This window comes from Taeniopygia guttata, chromosome 25 (assembly GCF_048771995.1).
Source record: "Taeniopygia guttata chromosome 25, bTaeGut7.mat, whole genome shotgun sequence".
Taxonomy (NCBI): Eukaryota; Metazoa; Chordata; class Aves; order Passeriformes; family Estrildidae; genus Taeniopygia; species Taeniopygia guttata.
Window position 1 is genome coordinate 7,929,630 of NC_133050.1, and position 18,025 is coordinate 7,947,654.

The 18,025-nt window shown below is 52.6% G+C and overlaps 2 protein-coding genes across 9 annotated transcripts; one reads left to right on the top strand and one right to left on the bottom strand.

Moving 5' to 3' along the window:
* Positions 1–785: 785 nt before the first annotated feature.
* PSMB4 (proteasome 20S subunit beta 4) lies at positions 786–3,504 on the bottom strand. 2 transcript variants are annotated; one of them, NM_001245313.2, is given in 7 exon segments: positions 786–906; positions 1,106–1,194; positions 1,605–1,727; positions 1,923–2,004; positions 2,213–2,359; positions 2,716–2,922; positions 3,321–3,504. In NM_001245313.2, coding segments are annotated over 7 exon segments (816 nt in total). In that variant the 5' UTR covers positions 3,476–3,504; the 3' UTR covers positions 786–893.
* On the top strand, positions 3,299–17,983 carry CGN (cingulin). Of its 7 annotated transcripts, none has more exons than XM_041721179.2 (21): positions 3,693–3,773; positions 6,952–7,071; positions 8,352–9,314; positions 9,630–9,721; positions 9,913–9,982; positions 10,227–10,318; positions 10,681–10,795; positions 11,364–11,543; positions 11,771–11,919; positions 12,252–12,384; positions 12,522–12,584; positions 12,804–12,935; positions 13,135–13,308; positions 13,941–14,111; positions 14,209–14,370; positions 14,581–14,670; positions 15,212–15,295; positions 15,785–15,906; positions 16,292–16,400; positions 16,823–16,986; positions 17,393–17,983. In XM_041721179.2, exons 3-21 carry the CDS (start codon positions 8,367–8,369, stop codon positions 17,508–17,510), a joined length of 3,168 nt encoding a protein of 1,055 aa, XP_041577113.2. In that variant the 5' UTR covers positions 3,693–3,773; positions 6,952–7,071; positions 8,352–8,366; the 3' UTR covers positions 17,511–17,983. The 7 variants fall into 7 exon arrangements, 6 of the variants coding, with proteins under 6 accessions (XP_041577112.2, XP_072774741.1, XP_041577113.2 ...); XM_072918641.1 differs by having other exon boundaries at positions 8,352–9,313; positions 9,626–9,721; XM_072918643.1 differs by having other exon boundaries at positions 3,755–3,773; positions 6,982–7,071; positions 8,352–9,313; positions 9,626–9,721.
* The last annotated feature ends 42 nt before the right edge of the window (positions 17,984–18,025 follow it).

Genomic DNA, 18,025 nt, shown 5'->3' on the forward strand with positions numbered 1-18,025 from the left:
TAATTAATTCTTCAGGGTCAGAATTGTTTTTTTCCACAGAAAATTCCTGGGTTTTTTTAAGTAGAAGTTGGGAAAATGCTGCTGGAGGAATTTTGGGAATGGGCAGGGGGAAAATTCCATTTTAATTGGATTTTTGTGGCCTTGGTTACTGAAATATTCCAAGGTTTTAGTGAACTATTCCAACATTTTATTGAATTCCCTTATTTTTATTGAAATATTCCAATATTTTATGGACATCATCAAAACTTTATGGAAAGATTCCAATATTTTATTGAGATTTTATTTAACTTTATGGAAATAATCCAGGGTTTCACAGAAACATCCCAGTATTTTATTGAAATGTCCTTCATTTACTGAACTATTCCATAACCCCAGAATTCCCATAAAAACCAGTGTGGGTCCATTTGAAGCAGCAAAAATTCCCCAAAATTTGGGATTTTAACCCAAAGGGGGTTTGGGACCATCTCAGAATTCCCCAGAAAAGCATTTGGGGCAAATTTGAACCATTTTGGGTTCAACCAACAGATCCTGACCCATCCTAGAATTCCCAGGCTTGGGAATCACCTTGAAATCCCCCTGGATTTGGGATTCTGGGGAAAAATCCCATGGAGTGTCTCAAAATCGTGGACAGGGTTTAGATCCCACCTCAGAAATTCCACAATTTCTGTAAGAATTGGGATTTGGAGCCACAGCATCCATCCAGAATTCCGGAACTCCCTGAGATCTTCGTTTTTCAGGAGAATTCCTATGTTTTTTGAGGATTCCCAAAGAACAAACACACGGACTGGTCTTAAACAATGGATTTTATTCCCAAAAAACACCAGATTTGCCATTCCAGAGGGGAAGAAGGGATGGGAATAAAAATGGGCTGAGGCCAAAGCAGCTCCTGGAGATCACTCAAAACCTCTGAAAAAATGGGAAAAAAGGGAAAAATGGGGGTTAGAGGGGCAGGAAAAACAGCTGGATGTCCCCAGGAACACCTGGATCTCACAACACCTGGATGTCCTGCTGGAATTACCAATCCCGCTGTATCCAGGTGGGAATTACCTGGATGTCCCCAGAACCCCCAAAATTCCCAGATCCCGATATTCTAGGTGGGAATTACCTGACCGCGTGGGCGATGTCCCAGTTGGCCTCCAGGGTCAGGGGTCCCTCCAGCTCCACACCCTTCTCCGTCACCGTGGCGACCTCATACTGCGGGAAAACCCTGGGATTCCTCAATCCCCACACAGAATTCCACAAGAAAAACCCCAGAATTCCACAGGGAAAATCCTGGAATTCCTCAAATCCCCACCCGGAATTCCATGGGGAAAACCCTAGAATTCCTCAAATCCCCACCTTGAATTCCATGGGAAAAACCCTGGAATGCCTCAATCCCAGCCCTGGAATTCCATGGGAAAAACCCTGCTATTGGGATGGGTATGGGCTGGCTCCCATCTGGGGATGGATTTTGGGACAAATTCCCGGGATTTTGGATACAAACCCTATTAAATGACTGAGCATCCCTGTAGTAGAGCACCCTCAGGCAGCGCTCCAGCAGCTCCCAGGACTGGGATGGGTTTGGAGCGGATCCCATGGATTTGGGATGGATTTTGGATACAAACCCTATTAAATGACCGAGCATCCCTGTAGTAGAGCACCCTCAGGCAGCGCTCCAGCAGTTCCCGCGCCTCCTCCCGCGTTGGGAGCCGATCCTGATCCCGCTCCAGCTCCGCCCGCAGCAGTGGCTGCACACAGATTGGGAATAAAGGGACAAATTAATTAAAATCAGATCGAAAATCAAAATACCGATTAAAAAGTGACAAGCTAGAAAATAACGAGCCAAAAGAGCTTGTAATCCATTTAAAAAATTATGAACTGAAAAAAGAAAAGGAAAAATGAATAATTTAATGAGGAGTTAAAAGACCCGAGCCTGGGCTCACCTGGGCCAGGTAAGCCCCGAATCCTGTGGCCAGCGACGGCGCCTCGTAGGCCACGCCCAGCATGTCCACATAACCCAGGAAACTGCAGGAACAGAGAGCGGGAATCACCTGGGGAACCGGGAATTCCCTGGGAAGGAGGCGGGAATTCCCCTGGAAAAAGAACAGGAACCACCCCAGGAAAAGCAGGAATTCCCTGGGAAGGAGGAGAAACCAGCCCAGGGAAAAGGGCACAGGAATTTCCCTGGGAAGGAGGAGCAATCCCTGGAAGTCCCAGCCCCTGGATCTCTCACCTCTCCCCGCCGTAGACACCGGCGATGAGCACGGTATTCCAGAGGGGATTGATCTTGGAGCGCCGGTTGTACAGGACCCGCGTCAGCCACGAGTGCAGCGCCCGCGGGCTGTAGCTGTGCCCGTCCCCCAGCAGCTCCTCGTCGATCCTGAAATTCCATGGAATTCTGGCCTTGGACACCAGGGATTCAGGGGCTGGAGATCGGGGATTCGGGGCTTGGAGCGGAGCAAGAAATGCCGCGGAATTCGGGGATGGAATGCCAGGGAATTCAGGGATTTGTGCTCAAAGAATCCAGGGATTTGTGCTCAAGGAATTCTGGGATCGGAGCAGAGAAATTCTGGGGACCGGCGCACGAAAAACACTGGGGATGAGAAATTCCCAAATCCCCAGGAATCAATCCAGAATTTTGGAGTGGGGACTTCGCAGGAATCAATTGGGGATTGTGGGATGGGGAATCTCGGAATTCCTGAGGGAATTTGGGCTGGGAATTCCTGGGAATCTTACACCATCTGCTCCAGGAGCTGCCGCAGGTGCTGGAAATCCGCCAGGTCACCAGAGGCTCCGAGCACGGTGGAGTCGTTGACCTTGAGGAGCCGGGAGATTCCCCGGAATCGCGCCAGGGATCCGTAGGATCCCACCGTGTCTGCGGCCAGCATCACCCCCCCGGAGAACTTCAGCCCCAGCACCGACGTGCCGGTCACCATCGGGCTCCTGGCACACCGAGATCCCAGTCACACCAGTATGGATCCCCATCACAGCAGTAAGGATCCCAATCACACCAGTTCGCATCCCAGTCACACCAGTATGGATCCCAGTGTGTCCATTCTGTGCCCCTGGAGTCTCCCCGGCATTCCCGGATTTTCTGTTCCTTCCCTTTCCCCCTTTCCCCCTCCCCAGTTCCCCCCAGTTCTGCTCCCAGTTTGCCCCCTCAGCCCTCAAAGACCCTCTCCAAATCCCCCCATTTCCCCTCCCCCAAACCCCCCAGTCTCCCCAGTTCTCTCCCAGTTTCCCTCAGGGACCCCTCCACCCTCCCCAGTTCCCCCCCAGTTCTCCCCATTTCCCCCCCACTCTCCCCAGTCCCCCCCATCCCGCGCTCCCGCTGCCCTCACAGGGTGCGGCCGGCGGGCAGCGCGGCGGGCGCGATGCCGATGCCCCAGGAGCCCCGGGGGGCGGTGCCGGTGTGTCCCAGGGCCCGGGGGATGTACGTTTGCCCCGGGGCCGGGCCCCCGGCCCAGAACGGCGGCAGCGCTGCCCCGGCCTCCATCTTAGTCACGCCGCGGTTGCGCCTGCGCCGAGGAAGTGCGGCCGCGCCCCGCCGCCGTAGGGGGTGGGCGTGGTTTCGCCGCCATCTTGAGCGTGGCGAAAATACCGCCAAGAGCGCGGGTCCCTCCTCAAGATGGCGCCGCCCCCACGTGACGCAGCACCGGTGCGGCGGTGGGCGGGGTTTGCCGCGCGGAGCCGCGCCCAATGGGCGGGGTTTGCGGTGGCGCTGGCCAATCAGTGGCGAGGGGCGGGGCCCGGGCGAAGGTAACAGGTTGCGGTGGCTGCGGCGGGAGCGGGCGGTGAGTGGGGGGGGGGGCACCGGGAAACGGGGCTGGGGACACGGGACAGGGCTTGGGGACACCGGACAGGGCTGTGGGGACATCGCACAGGGCCTGGGGACACCGGGAAGGGGCTGGGGACAGCGGGAAACGGGGCTTGGGGACACCGGACAGGGCTTGGGGACACCGGACAGGGGCTGGGGACACCGGACAGGGCTTGGGGACACCGGACAGGGGCTGGGGACACCGGACAGGGGCTGGGGACACCGGACAGGGCTTGGGGACAGCGGGCAGGGGCTCGGGACAGCGGGAAACGGGGCCTGGGGACACTGGACAGGCGCTGGTGGCACGGTAGGGGATCTTGCCCCGTGGGCGGGGGGCTTGGTGGCACCGGACAGGGTCTGGGGACACCGGGCAGGGCGCTGGTGGCACGAGGGTGGGGGGTGTTGGCACGGGACAGGGCGCAGGTGACACCGGAGGAGGTGTAGGTGACACCGGGCAGGGCGCTGGTGACACCGGAGGAGATGCCGGTGACACCGGAGGAGGTGCAGGTGACACCGGAGACAGTCGTGGTGGCACGGGAGAGGGCACCGGTGACACCGGGAGGGGATCTAGGGGCACGCAGAGGTCGCTGGTGACACGGGACAGGGTCCGGTGACACGCAGAGGAGCCTGGGGACACCGGGGATGGCTCTGGGGACACTTGAGGGGATCCTGAGGTTGTGGAACAGGGTTCCAGTGTCCCTTTATGGGGTCCCGGTGTCCCTTTATGGGGTCCCGATGTCCCTTTATGGGGTCCCGGTGTCCCTTTATGGGGTCCCGGTGTCCCTTTATGGGGTCCCAGTGTCCCTTTATGGGCTCCTGGTGTCCCTTTATGGGGTCCCATCCTGTGGGATCCCCTCAGAAAACCCTTCCCGACCTTTCAGGGCGGCGCAACTTCCGCCTTTTATCCCTTCAATAATTTGGGGGAAATCCGGGTGGGTTTTTGGAGCCTCTTCTCAAAGCTAGAGGATCCCAAATTCAAGGGATCCGAAATCCAGGAGGTTTTGTCCCTTTTTTTTTCGGGTTTCTGGGACAGCTCCGGGCCTTCCCAGAGCGGGCAGACCTGTTTGGGATCCGAATTCCCTTTCCCCGGGCAGCATTTGGGGTTTCGCCCTTGCCCTGCGGCTCTTTGGGATCAGGGAGGGAATTCCCGGGGGAATGAATGTGTGGGACTGAACCCGGGGCGAATTCCTCAGGGTGGGGAATTCTGGGGTGAAATCCGGGGCGGAATCCAGGGCAAACCAAATCCTGCAGGGATTTCAGTGTCCAGGGAATGGGATCATGCCGGGTTATCCCAAAGGAATAGGATCATTCCCCGTTATCCCGAGGAATGGGATCATTCCCCATTCCCGGTTATCCCGAGGCTTTTCCGCCCTCGGGAATTGCATCCCGAGGGCTCCGGTTCCAAGGGGTCAATTTCCCTGGAAACCGTCACCGGATCCCGGCGGCGACGCGCTGGGAACGGGATCGGGATTCCCCGGGAGCGGCTGGAATGGGATTTCCCAGGATTTGGGGTCGATGGTTAACACGAGAACTCTGCCCCAGGTTGGGCTGGAATTCCTGGAATTCGGCTCCGGAGGGAGCAGCGCCTGAGGGATGATCCCAATCCCAAATATTGCTGATCCGAAATGTTCTTGTCCCGATCCCAAATGGAAATCCCTCTCCCGACCCTCTTCCCAGGTGAAAGATCCCATTTTCCCAGGTGGCAAATCCCACTCCTGACCCTTTTTCCGGGTGAAAATTCCTATTTTTCCAGGTGCAATTCTCTCTCCCCCCCATGATCTCCGCCCCTCCCCGGTTTCGGGTTCCCAAGAAAAGCGGGAAAAACTGGAAAATCCGGAAAAGCCGCTCCTGGTTTTTGGGCGCGGCTCCAAATTCCCGGACTTTAGCCCCAAACAACGCCCGGGGGAGGAGTCGAGGGCGGAAGTTTGGGAAAGATCCCCCCAAAAAAAATCCTCCTGAGGGCAAAAAAACCCAGGATGGTTTGGGATAATTAATTAGGGGTAATTTGGGATAATTAATTTGGCATAATTTGAGATAATTTTGGATCATTTGCGGTAATTCATTTGGGATAATTTGGGAATTCTTTGGGATCATTTGGAGCTCAATTTGGGCCCCAGGGACTCGGGAACGAAGCAGAATTTTGGGTAAACCTCACTGGGACCATCCTAAATATTGTATTCCCAGCAGTTTTGGGAATATTTTGGGAAAATTGGGGATTTTTCCCTTCCTTTCCCACCCTTGACCAGCCGGATTTTCCCCTCTGTTTCCTCATTCTCAAAATCCCAAATTCCCTTTCCTCCTTCAGGAAACAAAAAAAAAGGGAAAAAAAAATCTTGGAAAAGCAACTCTATTTTTTTTTTTTTTTCCCTGGATTTTCCGGCTGCTCCAGGAATTACAAAACGACTTTTTCTGGGTCGGAGCCACAAAGGCTCTTTGTGCTTCCATGGATCCTGGCCAGACGGAAAATTCCCAAAATTCCGCCCTTCCAGAGGGGCCAGGATGGCCTCTCCTGATTTTTCCCGACCCCATCCACAGGGAAAATTCCCATTTTTGGGTTTTTTTAGACTCTAATTTCCCTTTTTCTGCTTTTCCCCTTCCAGTTTTCCAAGGAAATTCCCAAAATACTGTTATTTCTCAGGCCCAACATTTGCATTTTTCTGGTTTTTTCCCATTTTTTCAGCCCCCAAATCCCCTTTTCCTGGTTTGTTCCTTTCAGTTTTCCAGTGAAATCCCAGAAATCCTGGATGAGCAAAAAAGCAATTCCTGTCCCAGATTTCCTCATTTTGGGAATATCCAATCCTCTCCTGGATTTCTGGAAAGTCCAAATCCTCTCCCGTTTTTTCAGGAATATCCGATCCTCTCCCGGTTTTCCAGCCCTCCCCCCTTCCCAGTTTTTCTGGAGCCATCTGGGAACATTCCCAACCCCCTCCCCCCCCCATGGATTCTCCACCTGCTCTGGGATGGAGCTGGGATGGATCCAAGGGTTTGGGATGGATCCTGGGATCTGGGATGGATCCAAGGGTTTGGGATAGATCCAAGGGTTTGGGATGGATCCCAGGATCCGGGATGGATCCAAGGGCCTGGGATGGATCCTGGGATCTGGGATAGATCCCAGCCCTTCCCGGTGATCCCGACCCCTCCTGGCCCTTCCAAAGGTCTTCCCTTGATCCCGGAATTCCCATCAGGATCGCTCCCGGCCCCACCCTGGCCTCTGCCCCGCCGCCCTTTGGCCACCTGGAAAAATTCCCGATTTTCCACCGGCGCTCCCTGCTCAGGTCGGTTCCTGGATTTCCTGGGGACTCCGATCCCAGGGATTTGAGGATTTGGGAATTCTACTCCTGTGGTCCTTCCCCTGCAATTCCAGGGATTTTGAGATTTCTGGGATTTGTAGTGATTCCAAAGGGATGGCAGAATGTAGGGATTTGGGAATTTGGGGATTTAGGAATTCAGGGATTTAGAGATTCAGGAATTTAGGGATTTGGGCATTTGGGGCTTTAGGGATTGGGGAATTCTGCTTCCAGGATCCTTCCCCTGCCATTCCAGGGATTTGTGGGAATTCCGGAGGGGCAGCAGGATTTGGCTCGGGATCCTTTTTCCTACCCCCATCCCGTGCTCTGCTCCTTCCCTTTGGGAATTTTTTGGGATTTTTCCAGCACTTCAGACCCATCCCAGTATCCCAACAAACATCCCCCAAAATCCCAACAAACATCCCCAAATCCCAACAAACATCCCAAATTCCCCCGCTCATTCTGCAGCTCATTGTGTCATTCCCGATTTATTCCCGCGAAAAAAAACCCCGGGATTTGGGGCGGAATCGCGGCTTTTCCAATCCTAAATTCCCGATTTTTTTTCCCCCCCGGGGCTTCCAGGGGATTTCTGGGATCGAGGGCGGGGTAGAGGTTCCGTCCTCGCGCTGCTCCCAAAATGTCACCGCTCGTCCGAAAAACTGGGGAAAAAACTGGGAAAATCAGGGGAAACGGGGGAAAACGGGAAAAAAAAAAGCGTGGAGAAGGGGGAAGACAAGTGAAAAAGGGGGGAAAATGGGGAACACCGGGAAAAAATAGGGAAATCAGAGAAAAAACAGGAAAAAAGGGGGAGAAAAGGGGGAAGTGGTGAATAAAATGGGGAAAACCGGGGGAAGAAATGGGAAACGGGGAAAAAATGGGGGGAAAGGGGGAAAACCTGCAATAAAATGTGGAAAACTGGGAAAACCGGGATGAAAAAGTGGGAAAAAATGGGAAAACTGGGAGGAAACCGGCATAAATGGGAAAGAAACTGGGAAAAATGGGGAAATAATTGTGAAAAAGGAGAAAAAATGGGGGGAAACCCGCGAGAAACGCGGGGGGTGGGGGGGAAGAGGAAAACCGGGAGGGAAAACGCAGGAGAAAAAGGGGAGAACCGGGGAAAAACCACGCAAAACGGAGGGGGTAAAGGGGGAAACCTGGGGGGGGGGGGGGCGATGTAGGAAAAACTGCAAAAAGCCGGGGGAAATGGAGGGAAAATGTGGGAAGAAGTGGGGAAAACGGAGGGAAAGGGATTTCTTCCCCCCGAGCAGCCCCCGGTTCAGGCCATGGCGGAGCAGCCGCTGGACCACGGCGTCCAGATCCGCTTCATCAGCGACCTCCGCGAGCCGCGGCGCCCCCCGCGCCCCTCGCGGGCCCGCGGCGGCTCCTACGGCGTGGCCGTGCGGGTCCAGGGCATCGCCGGGCAGCCCTTCGTGGTCCTCAACAGCGGCGACAACGGCGGCGACAGCTTCGGCGTGCAGATCAAAGGGGGACAGCCCGAAACGCCCCCAAATCCCCCCAAAACCCGGGTCCCGGGCGGCTCCGAGGAGGAGGGGGGCGGTGAGGGGGAATTTTGGGATGGGGGAATACGGGGGGCGCCCGGATTTGCAGAGCGGGAAGGTTCATGGGGGTCCCGGGGGGGCACCAAGTTTTTAGATGAGGAAGGTGCAGTGGGGTCCCGGGAGGTCCCCAAATCCTGGGATGAGGAGCTAAGGAAGGTCCCCAAATCCTCGGAGCAGGAAATTCCAGGGGGGTCCCGGGGGGTCCCAAAATCCTCATGGGATGAGGAAATTTCGGGGCGATCTCGGGGGATCCCGAAATTCTCGGATCAGGACCAGGGAAGATCCCGAGATGTCCCAAAATCCTCGGATCAGCAGCCGAAAATCCCCAAATCCTCGGAGGAGCTGCGCCGATCCCAATCCCACGGGGACCTCAGCGCGCCTTTCCCCAAAAGCGGGGCAAAATTGGGTAAAAAGGATGCGGAAATTCCCAAAATTCCTGGGGATGTGGACACGGAGCCGCTTCGCTCCGTGGATTCCCTGATCACGAAATTCGACGGGAATTTGCCCCGCGGGCGAGCGTCGCGGAGGTTCCGTGGCCCCGGGGCGGCTCCGAGGAAACGCTCGCAGAGTTTGGATACGCGGAATTCCCGGGAATCCGCCTCGATCCCGCCCCAAATTCCCCAAATTCCCGGCGGGTTTGCGGGCATGGAGGAGCAGAGCGTGGAGATGCAGGTATTTGGGGAAAAATTCCTAAAAAAATGGGGGGTTTATACGAAAATTGGGGGCTTTCCTAAAAAAATTTGGGTTTTTTCTATAATATTTAAGGGGTTTTTCCCATTAAGTTTGGGGGGTTTTCCCATGAAATTGGGTTTTTTCCTACAAAACTGGGATTTTTTTCCCATAAACTGGCAAATTGTTTCCTAGAAAATTGCAGTTTTCCCCTACACAGTCATGTTTTTTCCTATAAAATTCGGGGCTTTTTTCCCCTCTAGAATGAGGGATTTGTGGTTTTTGTTTGAATTGAGGGTTTTTGTTCCCTCCCGGAAGCTGAAATCCACCCCGGACCTGCTGCGGGATCAGCGGGAACTGGGGAGCAGTGAAAACCCCACCGAGCTCATCTACAACATCCTAAAAGAGGGGTGAGTCCCCAAAACCCCAAAATTCCCCAAAATCCCCCAAAACCACCCTAAAATTCCCACCCCATGAACTCAGTTCCCACATATTTTCCCCATATTCAGGATTTGGGGGAATCCCAGCAGTTCCTGCCCTTTCCCTTTCTCCATGACCTCATTCCCAATTTTTTCCCCCCAAATCCAACCCCAAATCCCAGGAGCTCTGAGAGTGAAATTTCCCTGAAAAGGAAAACCTCGAGGCTGCTGGGAAAATTCCAGGAGCTGGCGGTGAGTGGGAAAATTCCTGGAGTATGGGATGGCTTTGGGATTTGGGATGGCTTTAGGATTTGTGAATGGGTTTGGGATTTGGGATTTAGGATTTGGGATTTGGGATGGCTTTGAGATTGGGTATGGGTTTGGGATTTGGGATGGATTTGGGATTTGGGATGGGTTTGGGATTTGGGATGGGTTTGGGATTTGGGATTTTAGGATGGGATATCTCCAACATCCCAAATGTTCCCGAATTTCCCAGAGTTCCGTGGGGGCTCCGGACTCGCCCCAATCCCAAATCCTGCAGGAGGCCCTGGACAGGAAATCCCAGGAGCTGCAGCGGAGCCAGGCCCAGTAATGGGGTCACCGATGTGGGGGGGGATGGGTTTGGGGTCATTCCCATTGTCCCTTTGGGGTTTGGGGTCACCCCTGATGTCCCTTTAGGGTTTGGGGTTCCCTAAAGGGTTGGGGGCAAGTTTGGGTGGCCCTTTGGGGTTTGAGGTCACTGTGGGTCCTCCTTTGTCCCTTTTGGGGTTTGGGGCCCAAAGACCCTTTAAAGACCCTCTGGACCTCCCTTAATCCCCCCAAACACCTCCAAACCTCCCCGAATTCCACCTAACCCCCAACAAATCCCCTCTGGACTCCCAAAAAACCCCAACAAACCTTGATTTCCCCCGTGAAGACCTGATTTCCCTCGTTAACCCTTCGTTGCCCAGGCTGAGCGAGCTGAAAGCTGCCAAGGAGGCACTGGAGGCGCGGCTGGGCCACCTCGAGGGGCAGCTGCTGGCCACGGACCCCAAAAGTGACCCCGAAGCACAGGACCTCTACCAGGTACCCCTAAAAACCTCCAAAACAGGGAAAATAATATAAAAAAAAAACCAAACCCACAAAAAAACCCCAAAAAACCTCAAAATGAGAAAAATCCCAATAAAAAACTCACAAAGAAATAAACCCCAAAACCCCAAATTCTGAATTTGCCATTCCCAGGAACTCCTGGAATCCTGGGGAGACTTGAGGAGGTTTTGGGATTTTTTGCCACCCCCAAGTACCAATTTCCCCATTCCCAGGATTTCCAGGAATGCCAGGAGCAGCTGGAAGAGGTTTTGGGGTCACAGCCACATCCCAAGTCCCAATTTTCCCATTTCCCCAACTTTTCCCATTCCCAGGAGCTGCAGGAGTGTTGGGAGCAGCTCCAGGAGCTTTTGAGGGTTTTTCCACATCCCAAATCTCATATTTCCCATTCCCAGGAGCTTTTGATGATTTTTCACATCCCGAATCCCAGATTTCCCATTCCCAGCAGCTTTTACGGGTTTTACCACATCCCGAATCCCAGATTTCCCATTCCCAGGAGCTTTTGCGGGTTTTCCCACATCCCGAATCCCAGGTTTCCCATTGCCAGGAGCTGCAGGAGTGCCGGGAGCAGCTGCAGGAGGCGCTGGGCTCGCGACGGCGCCAGGAGCGGGAGCTGCAGGCGCTCAAGGGGGCCCTGAAGGCCGAGGTGGCTGCGCACGATTCCGACCTGGAGCGGCTCCGGGGCGAGATGGAGGCGATCCGGGCGGAAACAGAGCGGGTGTCGGAGGTGGGAATTCGGGATGCTGATGGGAATTCGGGATGCTGTTGGTAATTCCAGCCTTTTTCCCGTATTCTAAACCTCTGGAATGGGGGAAAAACCCCTGGTGGAACACGGGAAAAATTGGGAAAAATGCCTCTGGGATTTCCATGGACTCAGCACTGATTCTGTGGATATTTTGGCTCGAATTCCCAGGGAATTTTTTTTGGAGAATCTTGTAAATAAATTCCTTGCAGGAGAAATCCAGCCTGGAGCAGGAACGGGAAAATTTGGGAATGCAGCTCCGGAATCTGCGGCGGGAGCTGGAGGAGAGCACAGAGGAGACGGAGCAGTGGCAGGAAATGTTCCAGAAAAACAAGGAAGAGCTCCGGAATTCCAAGCAGGAGTGAGTCTTGCAGCTTGGGGAGATCCGAAATTTGGGATTTTCTGAGGTTTTCCAAGTCATATCCCAAGAAAATTGGGAATTTTCTGGGGTTTTCCACTCTGAATCCCAAAAAACTGGGCCTGGAGAGTGCTGCAGGATTTGGGAAGCTCCAAATATGTGAATTCTCTGGGATTTTCCACCCCAAAACCCAAAAAAGGGGGATGGGGGCAGATCTGGAGCTCCCAGTTCTGGGATTTTCCAGGATTTTCCACTCCAAATCCCAACCAAACAGGGTTGGGGACATTGGGATGGAGGGGATTTTGGGAATTTTGGGAATTGTTGGGATTTTCCAGGCTGCTGCAGGTGCGGCTGGAGCGGGAGGAGTTGGAGGAGGAGCTCCGGGAGCTCCGGGAGCGATTCCAGGCAGCGCGGGAGGATCGAGATCGGGCTCAGAGCAACCCCCAGGAGCTGGAAAAGCTCCGGAAGGTGGGAGAAATCTGGGAAGTTTTATCCTCAAATCTGGGTTTTTTTTTCCCAAAATTTAGGATTTTTTTTCCCCCAAGTTGCGGGATTTTTCCCCAAAAATCCATTATTCTACCCCCAAAATTTGGGATTTTTCCCAGGAGCTGGAGCAGGGCCGGAAGGACATGGAAAAGCTTCGGGGGGAGCGGGACGAGGCTGCCCAGGTAAGAGGAGGAAATCCCACAAATTGGGAATTTTTGGGAAAATTTTGGGAATTTTTCACAATCTGGGGTCCCAGATTTGCTCATTGTGGGCTCTGCCCAAATTGTCCCAAGAATTTAAAAAGAATTCCCACAAAATCCCCCCAAGAAGCCTACAAAATCCCCAAAAATTCATCAAAAATCCCCCCCAAAAATTCCCCAAAATTCCCCAAAATCCCCAAGGCCCAGATTTCCCTTGGATCGGCACTGGAGGCATCAGAGGAGGCACGGAAAGTTCTGGAATCGCAGCTGGAGGAATCCCAGGAAGAGCGGGAAAACTGGGAACGGCTCCGGGAGAAAGTGGACGAACTGGAGGTATTGGGAATTCCCAAAAATCCAGACTGGAGGTACTGAGATTTCCCAAAAATCCAAAGAAAAATCCCCCCCAAAAATTCCTAAACCAACCAAAAAACAAGCCCCCCAAAAAATCCCAAAAAAACTCCCAACAGAAATTAAAAAAAAAAAAACTCCTCAAAACCCCAAAAATCCCCAAAAAGTCCCCCAAAATTCCCAGGCGGAGCGCGCGGCGCTGGCCGATTCCCTGGGCTCCGGCGCGGAGCGGGAGCGGGAGCTGCGGCGCTGCCGCGATTCCCTGGAGTCGCGCCTGGAGCGGGCCCAGCAGGAGCTGCGGGATTTGGGATCCGCGCTGGGCCAGGAGCGGCTGCGGCGGGAGCGGCTCAGCCAGGAGGTGCGGGAAGAGATTCCAGGAATTTCATGGAGGGGGGGGTTTTCGTGGGATTTCAGGTTTTTTTTTTTTTTTTTTTTTGTGGGATTTGGGGGTGATTTGGGGTTTTTTCATGGAATTATGGGCTTTTTAATGGAATTTTAGGTTATTTCCTGGAATTTTGTTTTTTTTTTAATGGAACGTTGGGGTCTTTTTTAATGGAATTTGGGTATTTTTTTTTTCCTAAGTTTGGGAGCTTTTTCGTGGAATTTCAGGACTTTTAAATGGAATTCTGGGGTTTTTTAAAATGAAAATTTTTTGGTGGAACTCTGGGGTTTTTTTTTAAATGGAATTGTGGCATTTCCTCATCCCAAAATCTTAGACTCATGGGATTGGGACCTCTTGAGAGGTTTGGGAAGAGATTCCAGGGGTTTTTTCCCCAGAAAATCCCTGGATTTTTCAGGGAGTTTTGGGGTTTTTTCATGGAATTCTTGGGTTTCTCATGGAATTCTGGGGTTTTTTTCATTGAATTCTGGGCTTTATCCATGGAATTTTTAGCTTTTTTCATGGAATTCTGGGATTTCCACCCCAACCCCCAGATCCCATTTTTGGCACCATCCCACAAAATTCCCCACCCTGAAATTCCCATTTTTCAGCTGGAGCAGATGACAGCGGAATCCCAGAGCTCCCTGGCCTCACTGAGATCCCAACTGGAAGAATTCCAGGAAAAATCCCGCCGGGAACTCACGGATTCCCAAAAAATTGCCCGAGACCGCGAGACCGAGGCAGAAAAATTCCAACAGGACATTGGGAAGCTCCAGGATGAGGTTTGTTGGGAATTTGAGCTGATTTTTCCAGGAATTCTGTGGATTTTGGGGGAAAATCCAGCTGCAAATCTGGGGAATTTTGGGGTTTTTCTGGCAGATTTCCCAGCTGAAGGAGACGATCCAGGAAAACCGGGAAGAGCGGGATCGGATCCTGCTGGACAAGGAGCTGCTGCTCCAGAGGCTCCAGGAGCTGGAGCAGGATCTGGAGAACCGGAAAAGATCCCAGGAGGAGCGAGCCAGGCATTCCAAGGCACTGGAGGTGGGGATTCCTGAAAAAAAATCCTGGAAAGTTCTCCAAGAAATGGAAAAAAAATTCCCATACCGCTCCCAGAAAATTCCCCCCCAAAAATAACGGAAAATTCCTAAAGAAGTCCCAGAAGATTCCCAGAAATTTCTCAAAAAATTCCCCCCAAAATTTTCCAAAATTCTCAGAAAATTCCCCCAAAATTCCATCCCAAATTCCCATCAGGAAAAATCCAAGCGTTTGGAATTGGAGCTGGATGAGGAGCGGAGCTCGGTGGAGCTGCTGAGTGAGAGGGTGACCCGGAGCCGGGACCAGGTAAGATCCTGGGAATTTTGGGAATTCTCATCTTGGCAAAAATACAATTCTCCCAGAATTCCAACCCCTCCCTCCAGGGATCCATCTGAGAATTCCAGCTGGGAATTGTCAGCCGGGGCAGGAGTGGGGATTGGAAGAGGCTGGGAAGAGTGATATAGAATTCCTAAAGGAATTCCTGATTTTTGATGCTTGGGCGGAAATTTGGGGATTAAATCCTAGTGTATTCTGAGGTTTTCCCAAACTTTATTCCCTCCTTTTCCCCCCCAAAATTACAAGGCATAAGTGGGCATAAAATGAAAATTTTTCCCCAATTTTTCCAATCGGGAATAATCCCAGGGATACGTTTCCCAGAATTCCCAGAGAATCCCAGCGCCTCCGCCAATCCCATTCCAGAAATACATGGAAAAGTCCATGGAGAATCTGTGGAAAATCTGTGGAAATCAATGGAAATCTGTGGAAAATCATAGAAAAATCTATGGAAATCCATGGAACGTCCTGGAAATCCCTGGAAATTCCCAGATTTTTCTGTTTTTATTCCCAGATTGAGCAGCTGCGGGCGGAGCTGCTCCAGGAACGTTCGAGTCGCCAGGACCTGGAATGTGACAAATCGTCCCTGGAGCGCCAGGTGCGGGAAATCCCTGGAAAATTCCCCAAAAAAATCCCCAGAAAAACTCAGGAAAAATCCCAGGAAAATCCCTGGATCTGGCCTCTAATCCTGGCAGGAATGGCCCGGGGGGGGAACCCAGATTTCATGAGGAATTTCCCCAGTTTTTTCCTGCTTTTTACCCCTCTTTTTCTGGTTCTTTTCTGGTTTTTTTCCAGCTTTTCCTGCTTTTCCTTTTATTACCAGTCCCAGCTTCTGGGGTCCTCTGCCTTCTCCCTGCATGTTTTTCCTGCAGAATTCCCACCTTCCCTGCAGAATTCCAACAGAATTCCCACTTTTCTGTGCAGAATTCCCACTTTTGCCTGAAGACAAGTCCCAGAATTCCCACTTTTACCACCTTCCTGACTCCTGGAATCCTGCAAAGAATTCCTGGAATTCCTCCCCATTGGGAAACTTGGCAAAACCAAGAAGTCCCCTGGGCTCAGGGGGATTTTTGGGAATTTTTCCCAGAACAGGGAGCTGAAGAACCGGCTGGCCGCTTCCGAGGGGCAGCAGCGACCCGGGAACAGCCGGAATTCCCAGCTGGAATCGCAGCTGGAAGAGCTCCGGGAGCAGCTCCAGGCTGAGGAGAGGTGCCCCATCGCAATTCCTAAATTTTTCCAATCCTAGTTCTCAAATTTCAAATCCCTGATCCCAAATATCAATTTCCATATAATTCCAACTTCCCAAATCCCAAATTTTTCTAATCCCAGTTCCCAAATTTTTCCAACCCCAAATCCCAGTTCCCAATTCCCAAATCTCAAATCTCAATTCCCAAATTTTTCCAAATCCCAAATCCCTTAAAAATCCCTAAAAAATGCTTGAAAAATCCTTAACAAATTCTGAAATGGCTTAAAAATTCTTAAAAATCCCTTACTATCCTTGAAATTCCTTAAAATTCCATAAAAATCCATACAAATCCCATTCTCAGGCCACTCCAAAGGGCGGGGAATCCATGGAATTCCCATTTTTCCGTAGGGAAAAGAGCGTCCTGCTCTCGTCCAACCGGAAGCTGGAGCGGAAAATTAAGGAATTGTCGCTGCAGCTGGACGAGGAGCGGCAGAGCAGCAGCAGCCACAGGGACCAGGTGGGGCTGGAATTCCTGGAATTCCATGGAAAAACCTGGGATAGGATTCAGGGTTTATCCCAAAAATCCCATCTGAGCCATGACGAGGAATCCTGAAATGGTTTGGGCTGGGAAAGATCCCAAAGAGCCTTAAAAATTCCTTAAAAATCTGAGGCTGGGGACATTCCCACCATCTCAGGGATGGGGAATCCATGGAAATAATGGAGTTTGGATCCTGAAGATCCCTGACATCCCATCCAAGGAATTCCTGGAATGATTTGGGATGGGAAAAAAACCCCAACAATCCTTAAAAATTCCTTCAAAATCCCTGGAAAGTCCTTTAAAATCCTTAAAATTCCGAGGCCAGGGCCATTCCCTGCACCCCAGGATCCTCCCAAAATTCCCAAATCCCAAATCTGACCCCAAATCCTGGGAATTCCCAGCTGAGCCTTCGGGTAAAGGCCCTGAAGCGCCAGGTGGATGAATCTGAGGAGGAAATCGAGCGCTTGGAAAACGCCCGGAAAAAATCCCAGCGGGAGCTGGAGGAGCAGCAGGAGCTCAACGAGCAGCTCCAGCGGCGCCTGAAATCCATGGAAAAGGAGGCCTGGTAAGGAATTCCCAGCTGGAAAATTCCAGAATCCATGGGAAAGGTTCCTAAACCCATGCAAAGGCCCCCAGTCCATGGGAAACCCCCAAATCCCAAGGAAAAAGTCCTAAATTCATGGGAAAGGATCTAAATGCATGGAAAAGGAGTCCTGGTAAGGGAATTCTGGCTTGCAAAAGGCTGGGAATTCCATGGAAAGGGCCGGGAATTCCATGGAAAGGGCTGGGAATTCCATGGAAAGGGTCGGGAATTCCATGAAAAGGGCTGGGAATTCCATGGAAAGGGTCAGGAATTCCATGGAAAGGGTCAGGAATTCCATGGAAAGGGTTGGGTATTCCATGGAAAGGGCTGGGAATTGCACGGAAAGGTCTGGGAATTGCATGGAAGAGCCGGAATTTTCTCCCTGCAGGCGCCGCGCCGTGGACTCGGCGCTGCAGGACGAGCGGCTGAGCTCGGATGAGGAATTCGGCTCCGCGGCCATCGCCTCCCTCCTGAGCGAGGCCAACCTGCAGGCCAGCTCCTGCTGAGCCGGGAATCCGGGAATGCCAGGAATCCGGGAATGCTGGGAATGCCGGAGTCATCACTGAGGCCGGGATTGGTTCCAGGATTGGTCGTCCGGGGATCAGCCTGGGACCGTTCCGGGCTCGTCCCTGGGATCAGCCCCCTCCTGCTGATTCCCGGGAATTCCAGAGCTGGGATCGAGTCCGGGATCAGCCCCAGAATTTCAGCTGGGATCAGCCCCGGGATCAACCCTGGGGAATCAGTCCCAGGATCAGCCCTGGAATTCTGGCCAGGATCAGCCCTGGGCTGTGGCTGCTCCATAGGGAGCGAGGGCATGAAGGAAAAAGGGCCGGGACCCCCTGGGAATCCTGGGATTTCCAGGGGTTTCCCAGCTCCTGAGAACACTTTGGGGGAATCCTGGGGTTTCCCGATTCCAGTAGTTTTTATTCTTACCTGCTCCTGAAGATGTTTGGAATAAAATACAGCAGTTTAAGGGCAACAGAGTCTGGAATTTTTGGGAATTCTGGGTTGGAATTCTTGG

Bases quoted from the DNA above. Each gene is read 5' to 3' on its own strand.
- PSMB4 (XM_041720992.2), bottom strand. From the start codon at position 2,915: ATGGTGACCGGCACGTCGGTGCTGGGGCTGAAGTTCTCCGGGGGGGTG. The intron at 2,005-2,212 runs GTGAGAGATCCA...CTGTTCCTGCAG, and splicing joins GGTGTCTACGGCGGGGAGAG to TTTCCTGGGTTATGTGGACA. The intron at 1,728-1,922 runs GTGAGCCCAGGC...ATCTGTGTGCAG, and splicing joins TCGGGGCTTACCTGGCCCAG to CCACTGCTGCGGGCGGAGCT.
- CGN (XM_072918640.1), top strand. From the start codon at position 3,354: ATGCCGATGCCCCAGGAGCCCCGGGGGGCGGTGCCGGTGTGTCCCAGG. The intron at 12,936-13,134 runs GTATTGGGAATT...CAAAATTCCCAG, and splicing joins AGAAAGTGGACGAACTGGAG to GCGGAGCGCGCGGCGCTGGC. The intron at 14,371-14,580 runs GTGGGGATTCCT...AATTCCCATCAG, and splicing joins GGCATTCCAAGGCACTGGAG to GAAAAATCCAAGCGTTTGGA.